General features: G+C 40.4%; 1 protein-coding gene across 1 annotated transcript; it reads right to left on the bottom strand.

Annotated features, from left to right (window-relative positions):
* Positions 1-4,454: 4,454 nt before the first annotated feature.
* Positions 4,455-24,314, bottom strand: LOC114041529 (zinc finger protein 260-like). The gene is made up of 4 exons (XM_027860013.1): positions 23,420-24,314; positions 18,706-18,832; positions 17,928-18,023; positions 4,455-7,878 (listed from the first exon to the last, which is right to left on the bottom strand). The coding sequence occupies exons 1-4, from the start codon at positions 23,618-23,620 to the stop codon at positions 6,053-6,055; spliced, it is 2,250 nt and encodes a 749-aa protein (XP_027715814.1). The 5' UTR covers positions 23,621-24,314; the 3' UTR covers positions 4,455-6,052.
* Positions 24,315-25,266: the final 952 nt, after the last annotated feature.

Raw genomic sequence — 25,266 nt, 5'->3', positions numbered from 1 at the left:
AGGAGAAGGCAGGACCTCCACTGATGAAGACACGTGATTAGAAGGGTCCAGGTTTCCAAAGTTACATGTGGTTGCATGTGTGCCCAGGAATAAGAAGACATACTTCCCCTCCCATTTATGTGGTGGACAGATTACAAACAGTGCAGTTTTACCCCAACATGCACAGGACATAAAATCAGAAGGCCTTAGTTCAAAAGTCATCCCTGCCACTAGCCCTATACGTCAGGGTGATGATTTTCCTAATTCACATGGTTGTAGTGACAGAAGCCTTTTGTAACGTTACAGCCAAATCAGAAAGTACTTTCCCACTCTTCAGATGTAGAAAGGAAGCCCCAGGGAAGAGGAATACCATGTTGCAAGTTCTCACAGTTGTCACAGTTGCTATGTTGTAAAACTGCAGCAGGAAACAATGTCTCCTAACTCAAAGTATTTTTCCAACATACAGTGTTATCAAAGGATAGAGTGGAGGGAGAAAATAGAAGAGGACCGAGGGCTGAGCTTGGAGGGACATCTACACTTAGGGATGGGGGAGAGGAGAAAAGGGAAGGAAAGAAGCATTTATTAAGCACCAACTATATACCAAGCCCTGTGCTGAGTACTTTACTGATATTAACCTATTTGATCCTTGTAACAACCCTGGGAAGAAGGTCCTATTATGATCTGCATTTTATAGTTGAGGAAACTGATAGAGAAGTCAAGTGACTTGCCCAGGGTCACACAGCCAGTAAATGGCTTCAATCAGATTTGAACCAAGTCTTCCTAAGTCCAAGCCAAGTCACTCTATCCACTGAACCACCTAGAGGAAGAAAGATGAACCAGCAAAGAAGAATGGAAATAAGTAGAGAGTATAAAGAGATCATGCTAGAAAGGGATTCCAGATAAAAACAAGACTTGATTAGGTTGAAAGCTTGTTTTTCAGAAAACAGAGATCCAACTAGACTTCTGAAATGAGCACGTGGAGAGGCCAGAGGGCTGGAAGTGTGGAGGATAGGCAATGAGGAGGCTCAGTTTGGATGTCTGCATCCTCAGTGTAGTAGTAGTGGTTTCTGATGTAGGCAGGGCTGGGGAGGTAAGGAAGAAAATCAGAGCTAAATGAGATGGGGATGTCAGGAAGTATGGAAGGAAGTTTTCCATGCACTAGTGAGGGTCCAGGACCATAAATATATAGGACATGTAATCATCATCATTCTGGGACTTTATCCAGAGACCCTGAGTGGCTTTGTAAGAGGATAGCAGGAATCAGATGGTGATGGGTAAAGAATTAGTGATGTTGATGAACCATTCCAATAGACATCATGGTCAAGGCTGGCATAAAAGTATGAGAAGTCAGTCTGAAGTGAAGTGGAGTGTGATACAGCCCCCATCAATGGGAAAGGAAACAATCATGAGACCACAAAAATGTCAAGGATCAACAAGGGAGTAGAGAGGTAGAAGGATGGGGGATATAGTCAGAGAGAGGGGGTAGGAATTCAGGATCTGTTCACATCATTTCTTGTGTTGATTTCTGGGTACCTCCATTTGGGAAGCTCAGGGATAAACTGAAGCAAATGTAGAGCACCACCAAGAAAATCAAATGCCTTGACCATGCCTTGTGAGTGCTGGCTGAAGGAAGAGAGGACGACTAGTCTGGAGGAGAGAACGGCCAGGTGGCATATAGCAGCTATTTTCAAGTACATCAAGAACTGAGCTATGGAAGCAAGGCTCTCCTAGTTCTGTTTGGGTTCAGAGGACAGAACCAGGCCGTAAATGGAAGCTGTAAAGAAGTAAACTCAGACTTTGTCAAGAGAATAAAAAATAAAATTCCTTAGAGCTGTCCAGAAAAGGACCATGGGAGGCAATGGGACTCCTTCATTGGAGCTCTTCAAGCACGAGCAGGGAAATCATTGGTCCTGTATGTTGTAATGGGTTTTCTTTTGGAGAATGGGTTGAGGTATTTGCTAATAGTTCAATGTCTCCGTGAATAGAAGTCACTAGTGGAGTAATCTGGGCACCTTTACTTGGACCTATGTTAATTAACATTTTATCCATTACATTTGTAAAGCATGTATAAGATCATTATCCAAACTTCTACTCCCACTGACAGGTTGAGTTTCCAGAGCCTTGCTGACTATATCTTCTTTACTGTTCTAGGGGACCCTAAGAGGATGATCATGTCATTTATCATATTACTACTCTAGGGGTCCAATTATAGTGTATTCCCACAAATATCAACCATTTATCTCTTCAGTGTGATTTACCCAATGAGTGAGGCCTCATTATGACCCCTTGATATTCATCAGAAACTGACATAAATTCGTGTTTATAAAAGAATATTTACTGAAAAGAGCAAGAACTAAAGCACCAAACATCCCCCCCCCCCCCAAATATAGGACATGCTTCCTCTTCTAAATCTTGGTCCCTGGGAAGAGTAAGATTCAACTTAGAATAGTGACTGGCAAATATTTACCTGATAAAATCTTGTTCTGGGCATGGCAGTTGAGGGACATGTCCCACTCTTGTGTGCAGGGTACTGTACACCAGCTATGCATATTATTCACTGTTGAACTGGGTCAAGAGGGTGTCTCCTTGTAACTACTTTTTCACTGGACTCAGCAGCTGGCAATCTCTGCTATGGACTCCAATTCCCCCATACCTTTTGTGGGTCCTCCATATCTTTCAATGGTCACAAGGTCATAGTGTAGTCTGTTCTGTCTCCTATATTTAATCTCCTAAAAGGAGGAAAGAATGAAAACACAACAGAGATGGAAAAACAGGAGCATAATGCTATGGGTTATGGGGGCTAAGTGGAGAAATAAGACTCCCCAAAGCAATACCTGCTACATCCCTTCCCACTGAGAAGTTTACATTACTTCTTCCTCATTAACAATGAGGAGAGATAAAATGTATTCTCCTATTAGAATTGAAAAGGCTACAAGCCAAGACAAAAGTGGAGGGAGGGCTGGTGCATGATTTGTGGTTCACAGATAACTGCATTCTGAGACTCTGAGGCTGAGATGCAGCAGAGCACAGCTCAATTCTCTGCCACTTGTGCTAATTTCTGGCTTAACAATTAACATCATCCCCACATAGACCCATGGAGAAATTGTGAACGCTGTGGATAAGTTTACTTACCTTGACAGTATATTTTCCAGGGCTGTACACATAGACGACGAGGTTGACACATGTATTGCCAGAGCTATCTCAGCATTTGGAGACAGGATGTTGTGAGGTATCAAATGGGTAATTTTGATTACGTTAAATTAAAAAGGGTTTGTATAAATAAAGCTAATGTAACCAAGATTAGAAGGAAAGCAGAAAATTGGGGGAAGGGGATTTTATGGACAGTTTCTCAGATAAAGGTCTTACATATCAAATATATAGAGAACTTTGTCTAATTCATAAGAATAGGAGTCATTCCCCAATTAATAAATGGTCAAAGGATATGAACAAGCAGTTTTTCAATGAAGAAAATTATATATAGTCCTATGAAAAATGCTCTAAATCATTACTGATTAGAGAAATGCAACTTTAAAAACTTTGAGATATCTCATATTTATCAGATTAGTTAGAATGATAGAAGGGGAAAATAAATGTTGGAAGGGATGTGGAAAAACTGGAACACTAATACACTGTTGGTGGAACTGTGAACTGATCCAACCATTTTGGAAAGAAATCTGGAATTATGCCCAGAAAGTTATAAAACTGTGTATACCTTTTGACCGAGCAATACTGCTATTAGGTCTGTTTCACGAGGTGGTCAGAGAAAAAGGAAAAGAACCTATATGTCCCAAAATATTCATAGCCGTGCCTTTGTGATGACAAAGAACTGGAAATTGACAAGTGCCTATCAATTGGGTAATGAATGGCTGAACAAGTTGTGGTAAATGATTGTGATGGAATATTGCCATGCTATATGAAATGATGAGCTGGTTGATTTTAGAAAGAATTGTATGAAATAATGAAGAGCGAAATGAACAGAACCAAGAGAACATTGTATACACCAACAGTAATATCATTCAAAGAACTGCAAATGACTAAGTTATTTTGAGCATTTTAAATATTCAAATCAAGCACAAAGAAACCATAAAAGAAGATATTATCCATATACAGGTAAACAACTGAAAAACAGATGCACATATATGTATATGTATATGTACATGTATATACATATATATACATACACACACACATATCTGAGCCTAATGGTGGCTTTCTTTAGTATGGGGTGGGGAGAGAGAGAGAAAAAAATGAACAACAAAACAAAATCAGAAAGAAGCACAGAAAAGCAGGGTAGCAATGTAGTATTTATTAGTTTTTCAAAAAAAAGTAAACAGTATGAAATGGAGATTCAGTTTCATATTGAATCTTCTCTGTGTTGTGTTGTGTCAATGGAAAACTTTTTTTCTTTTTGTATTTAAGTTCAAAATGAATTGAAAAAAAGGATAAAAAAAGATTTTTTAAGAAGTTTGGTTCAAGGTTAGAAACATAACCATATAAAAATTGACAAAACCATAGTATAATTTTTATGTATTTGCTTTTATGATATGCTACTTTGTTCTTTGTGTTACAGCCTAATTTGTGATACTTACATTTAGAGTTCAACGGTCTTAATTGCCCAAATTATTTACATTCTTTATTTTAAAATAAAATTATTTCGTACACATACACACACATACACAAGAGGCAGTAGAAAAGAGACATATGAATGTACTTTTGATGAGAACACATATTTAGAGTTCGAAGGAACCATAGAAGCCATTGAGTCCAACTTTCTCATTTTAGAGATGAGTAAACTGAGGCACAGAGAGGTTGTTCCTTGCTGAAAGTTATAAGGGAGCATCCAAGTCAGGATTTGAACCCAAGTTTTCTCTGATTCTAAAGCAGTGCTCTATGTATTACAATTACTGCTTTCCTTTAGTCTGTTCTGAAAGTCAATCTGAATGAAAAGAGAAGCAACTAAACTATCAGTATGTTTTAAACTACTGACCTTACTACGAGACTTATGTTCCAAGGAATAACCACTGGAAAAGCACATATTTCCGTAGTGATTTGTCTTGAAAAGCGTTTTACAAATAGTGTCTCATTTGTTGCTTACATTTTACTCTTATTATCCCCATTCTACAGATGGGGAAGCCCAGACAGGAGCAGGTTAAGTGACTTGCTTAGGGTCATACAACTAGTATGTGCCAGAGACAGAAATGGAATTCAGCCCTCGTGGCTCCAGGCATAACACTTCATCCAGAGGGCCACACTGTTGCTTAAAGAAAGCATGAGAGACATAAGTGTCCAACAGTAACCAAAATATTCATATGAGTGCTTTTTTGTGCCATTAAACAACAGGAAACAAAGTGAGTATCAGTCAACTGAGGAATGCTATTATAGTACATTAATGCCATGAAATATTGAGGAATGATGACAAAAACTAGGATTTTAGAGAAAAAAATCATTGCATTTATATGGTTTTACAGATAGTGTAAGTTTGGAATTTTTAAGGAGGCCTTTTTTGTTGGGAGGTCCAGTGAAGTCTGTGCTACAGCAGGAGGCCTTCCTTTCTTAATTAGATATATGTCTTATCTCCACCATGATTTCTCCAATGTACAGACAACTATGAGATCCAGGTGAAGCCCTTCCCACAACCATTGCTTTTATAATCCTTCATCACAGCATGAATATTGTTGTCTACCTACTGTCCTCCTCTAGAGAAAAGCACATTCCCCTTTGGCGTATTTGTAAGGCTTCTCTCCACTAGGAATTCTCTGCTAAAAAGTAAGAGACAGTCTCTGGTTGAAAGTGTTCCCACACTGAGTCAATATGGAGCTGTTCATCAGAATGAATTTTGTAATGGTGAACAAAGTCTGAACTCCACTTGAATGCCTTTCCTCACTCATGACAGTGATAAGATTTGTGTAATATGAATTCTCAGATGAATTCTCAGATAAGAGATGATTGTTACCTGAAGGCTTCACCACACTGATTATATTCCTAAGGTTTCTCTGCAGTGTGGATTCTCTGATGTTCAGCAAGCCTGGAATTGTGTGAAAGCCTTTCCACATTGTTTATATTCAAAAGGCTTCTACCCAATGTGGATTCTCTGATGTCTAGCAAGATTGCCCTTCACTGTGAAAGCCTTTCCACAATGATTACATTTATAAGGTTTCTCTCCACTGTGGATTTTCTCATGATCAGCTAGACCGTAGCTCTTTATGAAACCCTTTCCACATTGTTTACATTCATAAGGTTTCTCTCCAGTGTGGACTCTCTGGTGGGCAGCAAGACTGGAGCTCTGTGTGAAAGCCTTTCCACATTGTTTACACTCAAAAGGTTTCTCTCCAGTGTGGATTCTCTGATGTCGAGCAAGATTGCCCTTCACTGTGAAAGCCTTTCCACAATGATTACATTTATAAGGTTTTGCTCCACTGTGGATTTTCTCATGATCAGCAAGACTGTAGTTCTTTGTGAAAGTCTTTCCACATTGTTTACATTCATAAGGTTTCTCTCCAGTGTGGATTCTCTGATGTGCAGCAAGACTGGAGCTCTGTGTGAAAGCCTTTCCACACTGATTACATTCATAAGGTTTCTCTCCAACGTGGATTCTCTGATGTACAGCAAGATGGGAGTTCTGTGTGAAAGACTTTCCACATTGATTGCATTCATAAAGTTTCTCCCCTGTGTGGATTCTCTGATGTGCAGCAAGATGGGAGTTCTGTGTGAAAGCCTTTCCACATTGATTACATTCATGAGGTTTCTCTCCAGTGTGGATTTTCTCATGATTAGTAAGACTGGAGTGAAATCTGAAAGCCTTTCCACATTGTTTACATATGTAAGGTTTCTCTCCAGTGTGGATTCTCTGATGTTTAACGAGACTGGAGCTATATGTGAAAGCTTTTACACATAGATTACATTCATAAGGTTTCTCTCCAGTGTGAATTCTCTGATGTACAGCAAGATGTGAGTTAAATTGGAAAGCCTTTCCACACTGATTACATTGATAAGGTTTCTCTCCAGTGTGGATTCTCTGGTGTTTAACAAGACTAGAGCCATATGTGAAAGCCTTTCCACATTGATTACATTCAAAAGGTTTCTCTCCAGTGTGGATTTTTCGATGTTTAACAAGACTGGAGCCATATGTGAAAGCCTTTCCACACTGATTACATTCAAAAGGTTTCTCTCCAGTGTGGATTCTCTGATGGCTAATAAGAAGTGATCTGTAGCAGAAAGCCTTCCCACATTCACTACATTTATAAAATGTCACTCCAGTATCAATCTTCTGATGTTTCATAAGATCTGTGTTCCTACCAAAGGTCTTCTCACAATGATTATGTGCGTATGGTTTCATTCCAGCATGAAGCTTAGGATGGTAAGAAAGAGATGAATGATGGGATAAGGTTGGTTCCCATTCATTATATTCACTGGGCTCCTTTCTAATGTGAATTTTCTTATGAATAATGAGCTTAGAGTTCCGACTGAAGGCTTTTCCACCTTCATTATTTACATAAAGCATCTCTCCAGTATTTTTTTGATGTCTAATGAGCTCTGAACTCCAGATAATAGCCATTTCCTGTTCATTATCTTGATCCATTTGCATTTCAGGAATCTTCTCATGAGACTGAAAAAGCTCTACCACTTCAGGAAAGCACTTGCTATATTCACTATCCTGAAAACAGGCATTTCCAGAGGTCATTTTCTTACAGTGATTTAGGGCTGAAGATTGTTTGAATCTCCTCCCAGTTTTTTCAAATTCACAGGGACCCTTTGGATTTTTATCCACTTTCATATTAGAGTTGTGGATTTCTCTCAACTTGAAGTCACCAGCACTCACGAATCTTTGCTGGCCAGATTCTTCCACAAAAATCCTCGGTTTTGTAGTCATCTCATTTACTTCAAACATGGTCTCTGCAACTGAAGAAAATAAACAATCATATATACACAAGAAGACATGCACACCTAAGTATGCGTTCTTTCTTTGGATGGCAGAAAGTAAACTCATTTATGTTCTATTTCCCCAGTTAAAAAGAAAACTTTTCAAACTTAAGCATGCAGAATCAATCTTTGGAAATGCCATTTGGTCACAACCCTAAGAGGGTTTATTAGAAAGAGCAATGACATTTGCTCCTGACAACAAATGCGGGACACAGGAAGGCCCACCATTCTCATTAACTTTCACAACTCAGGTGATGAGCTCAGAATGGCTGAGCTGCAGCTGAAATCAGAACTTGAACCATGTGACTGAGTGTGCTCTGGCCACAATACTAGAAGACTTTTCTCTACTGCACTTTCTTCAAATGCCTCTTGTTGATTATACTTACACTGACCATTGATTATACCTATACTTTTGTCACTCTCAGGTCAACTTCTGCTATTCTGTACTGCTCAGTTTCAATGCACTATCACTTGGTCATTCCTGATCAATTCCATATGCTAAGCTGAGAAACAGGTTCAGTCTTTTTAACTCCCATGCAATAATATTCAATGTTATTTCCAACTTTTCTTATACTCTATTCAGATCCAAAGACATTAAGCCACTTGCTGCACATGTACTAAATATTCGTTATCGATATTATGTCTCATACTATATCTTGAGTCCATGATCCTTCTGTCAAGAAGTGAACAGCATGATTCACTATTGGTCCTCTAAAACCATGGCCCATTTAGTGCTTCATGATGATGTTCAAGGGGCATTAGCTAAAAATTCTTTAATGGTGAACCTTATGTAGTAAAAAATTGCTCAGTTTTTTGACCAATACATTTTCCCCTTGCACACAAGCATGTGCATGTTTGAGGCATAATAGGTTGCTTTGTGGGGTGATTCCAAATCATCATGATTGGGTATAAAATGATTTTGGTGTTCATGCAGTGATTATATCAAATTCTGACCACTTCTAAGTGTAACATACTGTTCTGGTTTTTCACTCTGTCCTCAAATTGTTTCCACATCACCATAAAAGTCTGACATTTAAGTACAAATCAACTCTCAGTGGATGGTCACAGGGATGCACATAGTCTCATTTGCTTTTTGAAAAATGCATCAGAGTAGCTGCCTCCGTCCAAGGTTTCCTTGTAATCTCATTTCATCAGCAATGTAATCACATCAAAAAGCAGCAAAAGCATGTGTTCTTCCAGTGCAGATGGTATGGTTTTTGAAAAACACGATCACTAGGCATACACATTACAAACCATCTTGAAAGATGATTCCACTCATCATCGGTACATGAAATGTGCACATGTTTATAGACAATACACAATCTAGTAGACCTGAAAGACAAACAGCTTTCGTTTCAAGGGAACTCAGCAGGTGTTACATCCAAATAACCCTGAGTGAAACAAGACTGCCAAATGAAGGCCAGCCTACTGAAGTTGGAGTGGATACACATTTTCTGGAGTGGCCGCAGTGAAGGGGAGCACCAGGAAACTGGTATGGGTTTTGCAATCAAAACTAATCCAGTCAACGAACTTGTACACTTCCCAAAAGGAATGAATGCCAGGCTCATGACAATGCAATTTCCACTTGCAGGAAAACACCATGCCACCATCATCAGTGCTTATGCTCCTACCCTGATGACTCTGATGAAGATCTAGAGACCATCATCAATGTGCAGAAAGAGGATGAGCTTATAATTCTGGGTGACTTTAATGCTACAGTAGGCACAGACTACTAGAAGTGGCAGGGAGTCCTTGAGAGGAATGGATTTGGAAACCGCAACAGCAACGGTCACTTACTACTAAAGATTTGTGTGTCTCATGACCTCATCACCAACACTGTCTTTTGTTCACCTAAACATAAAACTTTGTGGATGCACCCTCATAGCAAACAATGGCACGTAATAGACTATGTCATTGTAAGGAGAAGAGACAGAGAGGATTTGAGAATGACAAAGGTAATGGGTGGTACAGAGTCCTGGACTGATTATAGACTGATCCTCTCCAAGTTAAACATTCCCCTTCAACAAAAGCAGAGACCCCAAGGCAAGAAGACAATGTCAGCAGATTAGAAAGTTTCTCTGAGCAGAACAGTTGGTTGTCAACTTGGAGGGAAAGCCGAGCCAACACACAGTAGACAACAGTGGAGAAAAGGAGTGGCAGCTTTCAGAGATTTGGTGTACAGCACTGCATTTACTCTTTTGGGTCAGAACACTCACAAACATCATGATTAGTTTGATGAAAATGATGCAGATATTCAGAAGTTGCTAAATGAAAAATGAGAACGCCACAGGGTTTACCAGCAGGATAGTTCATGTGCCTAAGAATGTAGCATTTAACTCCATTAAAAATAAAGTACAAGTGAAGCTTAGAGGAATGCCAAGATTCCTGGCTTAGTAAGAAGGTAGATGATATTCAGTTGTATGATAACAATAACAATCCAAAGGGTTTTTACGATGCACTGAAGGCTATTTATAGACCAAAGACCTGCAACTATTCAGTGCTGATGGAGCTACAGTGATCAGTGATAAGAACATGATCCTGGAGAGACGGGCTGAACGCTTCCATGATGTTCTCAACAGACTATCATCCATCAATGCTGAAGCCACTGACCATATACCGCAGGTTGAAGTCAATCCCTCTCTAGCCAACTTTCCAACGGAAGAAGAGGTTTTAGACGCCATTTTGTTCCTCTCCTGTGGCGAAGCCCCTGGTGCCAATTCTGTTCCAGCTGAGATCTACAAGGTAAGGAGCCCAACACTCATATGTAAGCTGACTGAAACCTTCCAGGTTATATGGTAAAAGGAGGTCACCCCCCCGGGAGTTCAAGGATGTCTCCATTGTCCATCTCCATAAAGGAAAAGGAAATATGTTGTCGTGTGACAATCACGTCTCTCTTTAGTCACGGCTAACAAAATTCCTCCTTAATAAGCCGATTCTTCACCTGGAAGATGGTCCTCTACCTGAGAGTCAGCATGGCTTCAGAAAAGGCCAAGGAATGGTTGATACAATGTTTGCTACCCAACGACTCCAGGAGAAATGCCAGGAGCAGAAGGCAGGTCTACACATAATGTCTGTCCATCTGACTGAGACCTGTGATACCGTCAGTCATGAGGGCATACGGAAAATTATGTCAAAACGTGGTTGCCTGGAAAAGTTCAGCAGTGTCGTACATCAATTTCATGACAGCATGCTTGCTTGGGTTCTAGATAATGGACGATGCTCTCGTGCTTTCCCAATCACCAATGGAGTGAAACAAGGCTGTCTACTTGCTCCCATGTTTTTTAGCATGATGTTTTCAGTCATGTTGTCAAATGTCTTGAATAAGGATGTACATGGCATCAAAGTCAACTATCACATTGATGGTAAATTCTTCAAGCCAAAACTAAAGCGGAGGGAGAGTTGGTGTATGCTTTTTTGTTTGTAGATAATTGTGCACTCAATGCAGCCTCTGAAGCTGAGATGCAACAAGGGATGGATTGATTCTCTGCTGTTTGTGCTAATTTTGGCTTAACAATTAACACCAAGAAAACACTGGTGCTCCACCAGTCAGCACCACACCATCCATACGTGGAACTAGTGGTTACAGCAAATGGAGAAGTTTTGAATGCTGTGGATAAGTTCACTTACCTTAGCAGTATACTTTGCAGGAGTATACACATTGATAATGAGGCTGATATACAAATTGCCAGTGTTTGGGAGGCTCCGAAGGAAAGTATGGGAAAGAAGAGGTATTAGACTGACTACCAAATTGAAGGTCTACAGAGCTGTTGTGCTGATCTCATTGTTGTATGGCTGTGAAACCTAGACAGTCTACCAGCGCCATGCCAAGAAACCGAATCTCTTCCATTTGAATTTCATTTTCTTACAAAGATTGTGAAGATCACCTGGCAGCATAAGTTACTGGACTCTGAGGTCCTTTCTCACTTTCTTTTTTTTTTTTTTTTTTAAGGCAATTGAGGTTAAGTGACTTGCCCAGGGTCACACAGCTAGTAAGTGTCAAGTGTTTGGTCTGAGGCCGAATTTGATCTCAGGTCCTCTTGACTTCAGGGCTGGTGCTCTATCCACTGTGCCACCTAGCTGCCCCTGCTTTCTTTTTTTTTAAACAAATTTTTTTTTTTGCTCATTTACATATTAGTCATGTTGTAAAAGAAGAATCAGAATAAAAGGGGGAAAATCATGAGAAAGAAAAAACAAAAAAGGAGAGAGAAAATAGTATGCTTCGATCTGCATTCAGACTCCACAATTCTTTCTCTGGATGTGGTTAGCATTGTTTATGATGAGTCTTTTGGAATTGTCTTAGATCACTGCATTGCTGAGAAGAGCTAAGTCTATCATAGTTGGTCGTTGCATAACGTTGCTGTGACTATGTACAATTTTGTCCTGGTTCTGCTCACTTGACTCAGCGTCAGTTCATGTAAGTCTTTCTAGATTTTTCAGAAATCCACTTGCTCATCATTTCTTATGGAACAATAGTATTCCATTATATTCACATGTGACGACTTGTTCAGGCATTCCCTAACTGATGGGCATGCCCTCAATTTCCAATTCTTGGCCACCACAAAAGAGCTGCTATAAATATTTTTGTCCAAGTGGGTCTCTTTGGGATACAGACCTAGCATTGATATGGCTGGATCAAAGAGTATACACAGTTTTATAGCCCTTTGGGCATAGTTCCAAATTACTCTCCAGAATGGTTGCATCAGTTCACAACTCCACTAAGAATGCATTAGTGTTCCAATTTTCCCACATCTTCTCCAACATTTATCATTTTCTTGTTTTGTCATATTAGCAATCTGACAGGTATGATATGGTACCAGGTGAATTTTATTATTATTTTTTCTAGCGCTATAAAATAATTTTTGGTAGTTTGATTGGTATGGCACTGAATAAGTCAATTAATTTAGGTAGAATTGTCATCTTTATTATATTAGCTTGGCCTACCTATGAGCAACTGACATTTTTCCAATTATTTAGATCTGACTTTGTGTGAAAACTGTTTTGTAATTATATTCATATAGTTCCTGGGCTTGTCTTGGCAGGTAGACTCCCAAATATTTTATATCATCTACGGTTACTTTAAATGGAATTTCTCTTTCTATCTCTTGTTGCTGGGTTTCGTTAGTAATATATAGAGATGCTGATGATTTATGTGTGTTTATTTTATATCCTGCAACTTTGCTAAAGTTGTTAATGATTTCAAGGAGTTTTTTAGTTGATTCTCTAGGATTCTCTATCATCATGTCAGTGAAAGCTTTGTTTCTTCACTGCCTATTCTAATTCTTTCAATTTCCTTTTCTTCTCTTATTGCTAAAGCTAATATTTCCAGCATAATACTGAGTAACAGTGGTGATAATGGACATCCTTGTTTCACTACCTGATCTTACTGGAAAGGCTTCTAGCTTCTCCCCATTACATATATTGCTTGCTGATGGTTTTAGATAGAGGCTACTTATCATTTTAAGAAAAACTCCATTGATTCTTATGCTCTCTAGTGTTCTTAATAGGAATGTCAAAAATGTATTCTGTCAAAAGCTTTTTCTGCATCTACTGAAATAATCATATAATTTCTGTTAATTTTGTTATTGATATGGCTAATTATCCTGATAGTTTTCCTGATATTGAACCAACCTTGCATTCCTAATATCAATTCCACCTGGTCACAGTGTATTATCGTCATGATAAGTAATCTCTTTGCTACTACTTTATTTAAAATCTATGCATCCATATTCATTAGGGAAATTGGTCTGTAATTTTCTTTCTCTGTTTTGGCTCTTCCTGGTTTAGTATCTGCACAATATTCGTGTCATAAAAAGAATTTGGTAGGACTCCTTCTTTGCCTATTTTTCCAAATAGCTTATATAGTATTGGAGTTAATTGTTCTTTAAATGTTTAGTAGAATTCACTTGTTAATACATTTGGCCCTGGAGATTTTTTCCTAGGGAGCTCATTGATGGCTTGTTCAATTTCTTTCTCTGAAATGGGGCTATTCAAGTATTTTATTTTCTCTTCTGTTAGTCTGGGCAATTTTTATTTCTGTAAATATTCATCCATTTCACTAAGACTGTCAGATTTACTGGCGTACAGTTGGGCAAAATAGCTCCTAATTATTGTTTTAATTTCCTCTTCGTTGGTGGTGAATTCACCCTTTTCATTTTAGATACTGGTAATTTGGTTTTCTTCTTTCTTTTTTCTAATCAAAAGTTTACCTATTTTAATGTTTTTTTTTAATAAAACTAGCTCTTAGTTTTATTCGATAGTTTTTTAAAAATTTTTTAATTTAAATTTCAATTTTACTAATCTCTCCTTTGATTTTCAGAATTTCTAATTTGGTATTTAATTGAGGAGCTTTAATTGGGGAGCTTTTTCTAGCTTTTTCGGTCGCATGCCCAATTCATTGATCTCCTCTTTCTCTGTTTTATTCACGTAAGCATTTAGACATATAAAATTTTCCCTAAGAACTGCTTTGGCTGTATCCCAGAAGTTTCAGTACGTTGTCTAATTGTTGTCATTCTCTTGGATAAAGTTATTGATTGTTTCTATGATTTGATGTTTGACCTACTCATTCTTTAGGATTAGAATATTTACTTTCCAATTAATTTTTAGTCTATCTTTCCATGGCCCTTTATTACATATAATTTTTAATGCATCATGATCTGAAAAGGATGCATTTAATATTTCTGCCTTTCTACATTGGACTGTGAGCTTTTTATGCCCTAGTACATGGTCAATTTTTGTGTATGTGCCATGTACCACTGAGAAAAAGGTATATTCCTTTCTATCCCCATTCAATTTTCTCCAGAGGTCTTACCACATCTAACTTTTCTAAAATTCTATTCACCTCCTTAACTTCTTTCTTGTTTATTTTGTGGTTAGATTTATCTAGTTCTGAGAGGGGGAAGTTTAGATTCCCCACTAGTATAATTTTGCTGTCTATTTCTTCCTGTTACTCACTTAACTTCTCCCTAAGAATTTGGATGCTATACCACTTGGTGTTTAGTAATGATATTACTTCATTGTCTATGGTGCCTTTTAGCAGGATGTAGTATCCTTCCTTACCTCTTTTAATTAGACTTATTTATGCTTTTGCTTTGTCTGAAATTAGGATTGCTACCCCTGCTTTTTTAAAATTTTTAAATTTTTTAATTCAGCTGAAGCATAATATATTCTGCTCCAGCCTTTTACCTTTACTCTGTGTGTACCTCTCTGCTTCAAATGTATTTCTTGTAAACAACACATTGTAGGATTATGGTTTTTAATGCACTCTGCTATTTGCTTTCGTTTTATGGGAGCGTTCATCCCATTCACATTTATAGTTATGATTACTGTGTCTTTCTCTCCACCCTATTTCCCTTTCCTCCCCATTTATACTTTTCTCTGTCCTTTCACCTTTTCCCTCCTCACCAGTGTTTTGCTTCTGACCACTTTTCTCAATTTGCCCTCCCTTCTATCAGCCCCTACCCTTTTCTTTCCCCTTTCCTCTCCTACTTCCTATAGGGTAAGACAGATTTCTGTACCCAACTGAATGCACATGTTACACCCGCTCTGAACCAAATCTGATGACAGTAAGGCTCAAACAAAGTTTGTCTGTGTCCCTTCTTTCCCTCTACTGTAATAGGTCTTTGCATCTCTTCATGTGATGTAATGTGGAAGGTGCAAAGTCTTGTGTAATCCCAACTATAGTTCCACAATATTTAAATTGTTTCTTTCTGGCTTCTTGCAGTATTTTCTGCTTGACCTGGTAATTTTGGAATTTGACTACAATTTGGGATTTTTTTTCAGGAGATGATTAGTGGATTCTTTCAATGACTATTTTACTTTCTGGTTCTAGGATACCAGAGCAGTTTTTCTTGATAATTTCTTGAAAGATGCTGTTCAGGGTCTTTTCTTGATCATGGCTTTCAGGTAGTCTAATAATTCTTAAATTATCTCTCCTGGATCTATTTTCCAGGTCAGTGGTTTTTCCAATGACCTATTTTACATTTTCTTCTATTTTTTTTTCCATTCTGTTTGGCTGATTCTTGATGTCTCATAAAGTCATCTTCCACTTGCCCAATTCTACTTTTTAAGGAATTATTTTCTTCAGTTAGCTTTTGTACTCCCTTTTTCATTTGGCCAATTCTACTTTTTAAGGAGTGGATTTCTTCAGTGGATTTTTTTTTTCCATTCAGTCAACTGTATTTTTTAAGGAATTGTTTTCTTTAGTCAATTTTTGTCCTTCCTTTTCCAAGCTATTGATTCTCTCTTGCATACCTCTCATTTCTTTTCCCATTTTTTCTTCTACTTCTCTTATTTGACTTTTAAAATCCTTCTTGAGTTCTTCCAGGGAGGCTTTTTGGGCTTGGGACCAATTCATATTCCCCTTTGAGGTTTTGGATGTAGGTATATCGACAACGTTGTCCTTTTTTGAATTTCTGCCTTGATCTTCCCCGTCACCATAGTAACTCACTAGGGTCAATGTTTGTTTTCACTTTTTGCTCATCTTGTTTGCCTATTTCCTGGCTTCTAAAGCTGAGTTCTCCTGCTGGAGCACAGGGCGAACTGTCCCAAGTTTCCTGTGCTGGGTGCCAGGGACCTGGTAACTGGCTTTGTGTGCTGGGGCCTCAGGTTTTGGCAGGTAGGGGCTATAGGTGTCTGGCAGTTTACCTGGTATTGAGCCTGGGTCCCAACGGTGCTATCTGGAGTGTGCCAAAGCCAGGTGGGATTTTTCTGCATTTCCCTCAGGGCTACACTGAAGCACAAGGAGGTCCAACCGCCACAGGATGCCTGCCTACCCAGGGCTGCACCAGAGCACAGGGAGGTCTGGCAGCTGTAGGGTGCCTGTCCACCCTGGGCTGGACTGCAGCATGTGGTGGCTCCCCAAGCTGGGTTGTGCTAGTTCCCCTGGCTGTGATAAGGCACACGAGGTCCTACTGTTGGCATCCGCCTGCTCCAGCACCCTGGGGCTTGGGATCTCCCACTGGTTTGCTGTCCTGGGGCTTGCTGCTGGCTTGCTGGGATGCTTCCTGTCCTGGAATGCACTCCCCTTTTATCCAAGATGGACCAATGCTCCAAGGTTACAGGGTTAAAAAACTGCTCCACCCCATCTTTCCACTGGCTCTACTGTTCCAGGATTTGTTCTGGGGCACTATTTTATGGTTTTTCCGGAGGTAAATAAGGGAGAGAGACAGCAATATACTGCTTACTCTGCCATCTTGGCTCCCAGAAGTCCACTGAGGTCCTTTCTTGAGCTAAACTGCCAAACATTCAAACTCTACTCTAGCGAGTGCAATTCCAAGGAGGTGGCCACTTAGTTTTTGAATGCCAAATGTACACTGCCGAAAAAACTATTTTATGGAGAACTCACAAGGCAAGCTCTCACATGGAGGTCAGAAGAAGCAGTACAAGAAGAACTCTGGAACTGATTGTGTGACATGGGAGACACTGGCACAGGACCACCCAGCATGGTGTGCCCTCATCAGAGAAGGTGCTGTGCTCTATGAGCAAAGGAGAACTGAAGGAGCTCAAAAGAAAACTCGAGATGCACAGATTTAGAGAAGCCACCCTGAATGTTCACACGGACTATTTGTGCCCAACCTGTGGTGGTGCGTGTCAAGCTCTGATCAGCCACAGTCAGACACATTGCCATTTGACCCTAAGATAGTAATGTCACCTCGGTCCTCTTGGAGAATGAAGGACAACAACCAACCAGGAAAGAGTTCCTATTAGACACCCTCAGCCCCTCTGAGATGCCTTCAGGGGAGTTCCATGGCCCTGTGTTCAAAACAATGACTTCCTACAGGATCACAGCTTTATGCCTGGGAGAGAACTGAAAGGCCAAGGAGTCTCAGCCCCTCTCTCTCTTTTTTTCCCCAGCCCCTCCCTTTTATTATAGATGAGGAAACTGGAGCTCAGATGTGCAGTTACTTGCCCAGGATCCCACTGCTGAAATGTGTCTAAAAACAAATTCCAAACTTAGCATTTCCTTCACTACAACACACAGAGGTCTCATGTGATGACAGCCCTCACACACCTGCTTTCATCTCACTCACCTGGACAGGAGTTCCTTGGGCCTTTTTGCTCCAGCATCCCTGGTGCTTCCACTTGCTGAAAAAGGAAGATCAAATCTTCTCTAGGAACTGGAAGCCCTGAGTATAACGAATAAGGAAGGGATGAGGACAGAGAGAAATACATAATTTAGTTCTCTTTAGAGAAAGGCGACATGCAAGTAAGGACTACAGGAGGGTTCCCAGGACACCTCAAGGATGGTTTCCATGGTATTGACTGTTGGCATCTTTGGAGGGGGACGGAAATCATGCAGCTTATTTGGAATCTGAAAAATCCACCTTTATTCACCTCTTTCACAGAAGAATAGGCACACTGCAAAGCTTTCATTATCTAGAAATTGGAGGCTGCTGGCAGTCCAGTGGTAAGAGGTCTGAACCTGGAGTCCAAAAGATAAGTTCAAACCAGTCTCAGACACATAGTAGCTGTGTGCCCCTGGGCAAGTTACTTAACCTCTGCTTGCCTCAGTTCCCTAAACTATGAAATGGAGATAATAATACTACAGGGATGTTGTGAGGATCAAATGGTAATAATTATAAAGCACTTTTCCCAGACACTGAAGATACACACACATATATATATACACACGTATATCTATGTATGTAGGTATATGCTTAGTCTCTTCCCTTCCTTTCCTACCACCTGGGCTAGAATTTGAGAGAAGAATAAAGGAAGAATAAACATAAACTTGCTATGCCAGGCAGGATTAGGAGAAATAAGCTACCAGGGTAATGCCTCAGAGTTACCTGAGGAAAAGGTCCTTACCCACAGAAAGCAGGTTCTGGGAGGTTTCCAGCATGATCTCCTTGTACAGCTCTTTCTGAGAATGGTCCAACAGGCCCCACTCCTCCAGGGTGAAGTCCACAGCCACATCCTTGAACGTTACTGACTCCTAAAACATCAAATGCCACAAGATTTAGAGCTGAAAGAGACCAAAATTCATCTAGCCCAACCCTCATCAACTCAAGGAAAATGAAACACAGAAAGGATTTGCCCAAAACTCATAATCTTTATGAGTATCAGAGCCAACAAGTGAAACCATAGTCAATAACAGACCAGTGGAAGGTTGAGAAAAGCATTTTGTATTTGAAGTGAGAATCATGGTGGAATAATAAAAGTTGGAGAAATTTCTTACTATGAAATGCTTCTCTCTATGGAATTAGGGAGAAGGTATATGCTCTATCCATGAGTTATGAGAACATGAGGAGAATGCAAGAAAGTGATGTGAAATTCCTCCTGATCAGAAGTGTCATAAGTGATAATGTTAACAAAATTCTATGAAGACTATGAGAAGCTGATAAGTATGTTTTCTGTGGAAAAACATTACTAGTGATTTTTTAGGAGAAAACAAAGAAAAAGTAATTATCTAGTAAATTTTGTCAAAGGCCGAAATAAAGTCTTATCTAGATGAAAGCATGAAGAGGCTTCTTAAGAAATATTACTTACAATCTGGACTGGATTAAGTGGTTTGGGACTGTTTCCCGATAAGTGAAGAAAAGTTACCTGTTGTAATATTGAGGGCTTGGGGTAACACTGGATATGCTGTATCATAGCCAAAAACAAAACAAAACAAAAAAAAACCTTATCTTTGGTTTGTGATTGCCTTCCCTTTTTAATGGAATATATTAATTCATATTAATATTTAGCTATATAGAAATAAGAGTAAATATGATGGACAAAGGAGGGTTCCTTCATTTATTAAAAACGTAGCATTTTATTAGATGGAGTTGAAGATTAAGCTAATTCATAAGAAAGACATTGACAATTTATGAAAAAGAAATAATTTAAACATACCCCTTGAACTTTTGAATATTTGGGACCAAGAGTCAAGAAAATGAGTTAAGAGGCAAACTGATGGATCTCATACAAGAGAGTGGCAATATTTGCAATCTTCAATACTTGGGAGGGATCATCTATTTTTCCAACCTGCTACGTGCAGACCCCATGTTTGGCTAATGCACTCAACATTTGATGTTCTTCCATTCCTAGCAGAATGATACGATTCATCTTTTCAGAAGTCCTATTAATTTGGAGCAATTCTCTTTTACGTAGATAAAAAATCTTTCACATTTTGTCATTTTGATTTCTTCCTTAAAATGTGTGATTTATGTTCTATTTGTAGCCTATATTTCACTTTTAGTTTCCTTTATTTACATTACTGAATTTCTGAGCAATTACAGAATGTATTAGTCTTTTCCCAATTTTTTAGATTCCCAAGAATTTACAAAATTTTCCATTTCACTGGAGTCTCCTGAGTCATATGACTATAGATAGCTTTGATTTCATCTGAAAACTGCCTGTTCCTATCCTTTGACCATTTGTCAATTGGGAAATGGCTTGGAGTCTTATAAATTTTACTCAGTTCTCTATAAATTTGAGAAATGAGGCCTTTATCAGAGACACTTGCTGTAAAAATTGTTTCCCAGCTTTCTGCTTTCCTTCTAATTTTGGCTGCGTTGGTTGTTTGTGCAAAAGCTTTTTAATTTAATATAATCAAAATTATCTATTCTGCATTTCTTAATGCTCTCTATCTACTCGTTTGGTCATGAATTCTTCCTTTCTCTATAGATCTGACAGGTAGACTATTCTTTACTCTTCTAATTTGCTTATGGTGTCATGCTATATGCCTAAATCATGTATTCATTTTGACCTTATCTTGGAATATGGTGTGAGATATTGGTCTATACCTAGTCGGTGCCCTTTTGGTTTCTAGTTTTCCCAGTAGCTTTTGTCAAATAATGAGTTCTGATCCCAGAAGCTAGGGTCTTTGGGTTTGTCAAAAAGTAGATTACTATAATCATTGATGACCGTGTCTTGTGTACTTAATCTATTCCACTGATATAGCACTCTGCTTCTTAGCCAGTACCAAATAGTTTTGACGATTACTAATTTAAAATATAGTTTGAGATCTGGTATTATTAGGATACCTTCCTTTGTATTTTTTTTTCATTAATTCCCTTGATATTCTTGACCTCCTGTTCTTCCAGATGAATCTTGTTGTTTTTTCTAGCTCTATCAAATAATTTTTGGCAGTTTGATTAGCGTAGCACTGAGTACGTAAATTAACTTAGGTTGAATTGTCATTTTTTATTATATTGCCTCAGGCTACCCATGAGCGATTGATATTTTTTTTTCACTTATTTAGATCTGACTTTATTTGTGTGAAAAGTGTTTTGTAATTGTGTTCATATAGTTCCTGGATTTGTCTTGGCAGGTAGACTCCCACATATTTTATCATGTTTACAGTAACTTTAAATGAAATTTCTCTTTCTGTCTCCTGCTACTGGGCTTTGCTGATGACAGGAAGAAAGGCTGATGATTTACATGGGTTTATTTTAAATCCTGCAACTTTGTTAAAATTGTTAATTATTTCAAGTGGTTTTTTAGTCAATTCTCTAAGGTTCTCTAACCTTATCATCTGCAAAGAGAGATAGCTTTATTTCTTCATTGCCTATTCTAATTCCTTTGATTTCTTTTTCTTCTCTTATTGCCACAACTAACATTTCTGGTACTATATTGAATAATAATGGTAATAATAGTCATCCTTGCTTCACCCCTGATCTAACTGGGAAGCCTTCTAGCTTATCCCCATTACAGATATTGCTTGCTGATGGTTTTAGATAGACACTGCATATCATTTTAAGGAATGTTCCCTTTATTCCTATGCTCTCTAGTGTTTTTAATAGGAATGGGTGCTATATTTTGTCAAAAGCTTTTTCAGCATTTATTGAGATAATCATATGATTTCTGTTGATTTTATTAATGATATGATCAATTATATTGATGGTTTTCCTAATGATGAACCAATCCTAGATTTCTGGTATAAATCCCACCTGGTCATGGTGTATAATCCTTGTGATACATTGCTGCAATCACAATTTCTGCATTGATATTCTTTAGGGAAATTGGTCTGTAATTTTCTTTCTCTGTCTTAGTTCTTCCTGGTTTAGGTATCAGCACCACATCTGTGTCATAAAAGGAGTTTAGTAGGACTCCTTCTTCACCTATTTTTTCCAAACAGTTTATATAGTACTGGAATTAATTGTTGTTTAAATGTTTGATCTCTCTGCCCCTTTAAAACACACCTTAAGCACCATTATCTTCATGAAGCCTTATCTGCCATCTCCCACTGCTCATAGCCTCCCTTCACAAACACTTTCTATTTAAACCTTCGTATTTATTTCACTTTATTCAATCATATTGATATTGATTCACTCATATCGATTTTTAGGGGTACCTGTAGTCTCCTCTATTAGAATGTAAGCAGGGATTGTTCCATTATCTGTAGCTTTTTCCTCACCACTAGTCCAATGCCTGGCACAAAGCAGTCCCATCAGAAACAATGGATGACTGATTGGGCCATTTGACTAGACCTTCTCCTCCTTTTTCATTCTTAATCATTCTCCAAAGTTGACCTTGGGCTCAGGGCCTAGATCTGGACGTGGCCATTCTCTCTCACCACCCCTGCCATCTGTCCCTTTCCCATTCTGTCTCCACTTGTGGCTATTGGTCCCCTTCTCTCCCCTTCTTCCATGCACTGCCGCCTGGACCCTCTTGTGCAGCTTTCCTGATGCTGTCACACCAGGAGGAGGAGGGTCTGCTGGGATCCCTGGAGCACACACACATAAGGTGGGATCCTCTCAAGGGGGAGGGGGCCAGGCAGTGGTGTGACAGTAAAGGCTGAACACCCGGCTTTCTGAGAAGCACAGCACACGTCTAAGGATGTGTGCATCACGGTCACCACCTTCCTGGGTCTCGAAAACCAACATATCCCTCAAGCCTTGACTCGTAGCACCGGCCAATTCTCAAGACCCAGAACAGTGCCAGGCACAGAGCAGCCACTTTCTAATGCTTATTGACTTGACCTAAGAAATGGTAAACGAGAGGGACTCAGAGAGACCTGGGAAGGTGTGTGTGCGAGCTGAGGCAGAACCAAGAGGACAATTTCTGCTCTGCAGACAACACAGTCCAGGACCAGAGCTGGTGGCGCCTTCAGGCCTCTGCTCCAGGCCTGTCCAGGCAAGACTCAGGTGGGAAGGGATGTTCCTTGACCTACAGCTGCTACAGGGGAGAGCCTGGCCACAAGAAACAGAGGACGGGGAGGACTTGTATGTAGTGGGAGCGCAGATAGGCAGGCAAGAAGACAGCAAAGCCACAAGGCCTAGGGACAGAAACTGAGTGAAGTGGTCACCCTTGTCAGTCACTCCTAATGAGGGGGAACCTAAAAAACACAGAGAGGGTAGCAATTGGGGGGGGGGGGGAGGTTAGTGCTCAAGATAAAAAAGTGCCACTGGTACACTTCAAAAGAGAGAAGAGAGCAGGGCAGGGTGGTTACTACTGTATCCAGTTTTATATCAGTTTTTGTAAAGAAACAATCCATAGGAAAGAGACCCGACCAGCCTCAATGACAATTTTCTGTGTCTATGGAAATGGCCACATTGGCTGACACTGGTCAGTTCTGGGGACGGACTGTACTCACCTGTGTTGGGGGTCTCTGGGTCCCGGGGGCCATTCCTTCTGGTTCTGGCTTCTGGCTCCCTGCTTGGGCCAGGTCTTGCAGGCACAGCCGGGAAGGAACAAGGATGCCTGAGGGGCAGCCGTCTTTCCCTTTTCTTCCTAGGCAGGAGGCTGACCTACAGGGATTTAGAGAGTGAGGTCCCAGAGGAGTCACAAAAACCATGGCCCTGTCCTGAGGGGATAGCCTCCAACCAACAGGGGAGGGCAGCAAGCAGGGCCGGGGTGGGGAAAAGAAGGTCTGCAAAGGAAGACTACTTACCGCACTCACTTAATCCTTCCCTTCTGTCCCACTCCCCTCTCCATCCTTGTACAGAGACCCAAGGGGCAGAAGAGGCCCAGGATCCCGGATGGGACGAGACCAGTTGGAGCCTCGGTAACTCCTAAATCAGAGCTCTCCCTTCATCTGACGTTACGGGTGAGAATGGCAACCCAATGGTAAAGACGGCAATAGCACCCCAGGCCCTTTGGGGTGTGATGTGGAGCCTGGACAAGTAGCAGGGGGAGAGCAGCCCTAGGAGCCAGACCTAAGGAGGCCTGCTCCTGGCTCCTTGAAGGACACTCACCAAGAGGTCAGATGGGGAAGATGAGGCCCAGGGGAAAGCGCAGCCAGCACAAGCTAGCGGCAGTGAGGGATGCTCGCTCAGGCCTCCCTGGGATCTACAGTCATAGAGCTGGCTTCCAGAAGGCAGAGAGATCTCGGCCCTCGTGGAAGGCAGAGCACTCTCTACCCCAATGAAGAAAGGCAGAGACGTCAGCTCCAAGGCCTTCTGTTTCGAGCCTGCCTGAGTCCTCCTAGACCAGGAGCAGGGAACCTACAGTCTCAAAGCCACACATGGCCTTCTAAGTCCTCATGTGCAGCCCTTTGACTGAATACAAACTTCACAGAACAAATCCCCTTAATAAAAGGATTTGTTTTGTAAAACTTGGATGCAGTCAAAAGGCTGCACCTGCGGCCTGGAAGGCCACGTGTGGCTTCGAGGCCGCTGGTTCCACACCCCGTCCAAGAACCCCACCCTGCCCTGCCTCTGAGGCCCCCAAAACAGACATTTCCTCCAGTGGCTCCCAGGGCCAGGACTTCAGGACACTGCCTACCTCCCTCTAAGCTACCAGCACTGCCCTCCATCACCTGGAACGACCCCTCTTCTGCCCTGGTTCTCAAAGGCTTCCAAACTCCACTTGATTTCCATCTGGGCTACTGCCCCCAATCCGGTCCCCTCTGGGAGCTCCCTCTCCCGTATCCCTGCTATTCCCCTCCATGTTTTCAGCATCCAGTGACCCTGGCCTCCCTGCTGTTCTCACAGGTGACTCTCCATCACTATACAGCATTTTCACTGGCTCCCCCCTCCTCCTTGTCTCTGCCTCTGGGTTTCACCAGTTTCCTTCATGTCTCAACTAAAATTCCATCTTCTGCAAGAAGCCCTTCTTGGTCCACCTTCTCTGTTTGAGTTCCTGAAATTTACCTTCTACATATTCCGTATGTAGGAAACAAACATATATTAAATGCCTACTATGTGCCAGGTAAGAGCGCTTCACAAATATGACCTCATCTGACCCTAACAACAAGAGATTCTAATTAGATAAAGAAACGTAGGGGAGTCCATGAGGATTGGGGCGGAATACTTGTGGGTGGTAGCAAGACCAAGGGCATGAACATGTGTCTGAGCAGCTTTGGTGAAGCGGAGAAGAAGGTCATGGGCAGTGAGGAGAACGTGGACCATCTCTACGTATGCTGAGGTGCAGAGAAAGGCCCTGGGCCTGGCACTGAAATAGTTGAGAAAGAAAGGAGAATACCACCAAGGTTAGCAGATG

The sequence above is a fragment of the Vombatus ursinus genome, unplaced genomic scaffold (assembly GCF_900497805.2).
Source record: "Vombatus ursinus unplaced genomic scaffold, bare-nosed wombat genome assembly UNPS02014175.1, whole genome shotgun sequence".
Lineage (NCBI taxonomy): Eukaryota > Metazoa > Chordata > Mammalia > Diprotodontia > Vombatidae > Vombatus > Vombatus ursinus.
Note: the sequence above shows the minus strand (reverse complement) of the source record. Positions and strands in the feature narration are given on the sequence as shown.

Bases quoted from the DNA above. Each gene is read 5' to 3' on its own strand.
- LOC114041529 (XM_027860013.1), bottom strand. From the start codon at position 23,620: ATGGTTTTTGTGACTCCTCTGGGACCTCACTCTCTAAATCCCTGTAGG. The intron at 18,024-18,705 runs GTAAGGACCTTT...CGTTATACTCAG, and splicing joins CCAGAACCTGCTTTCTGTGG to GGCTTCCAGTTCCTAGAGAA. The intron at 7,879-17,927 runs GTGAGTGAGATG...TATTTTCTTCAG, and splicing joins CCCAAGGAACTCCTGTCCAG to TTGCAGAGACCATGTTTGAA.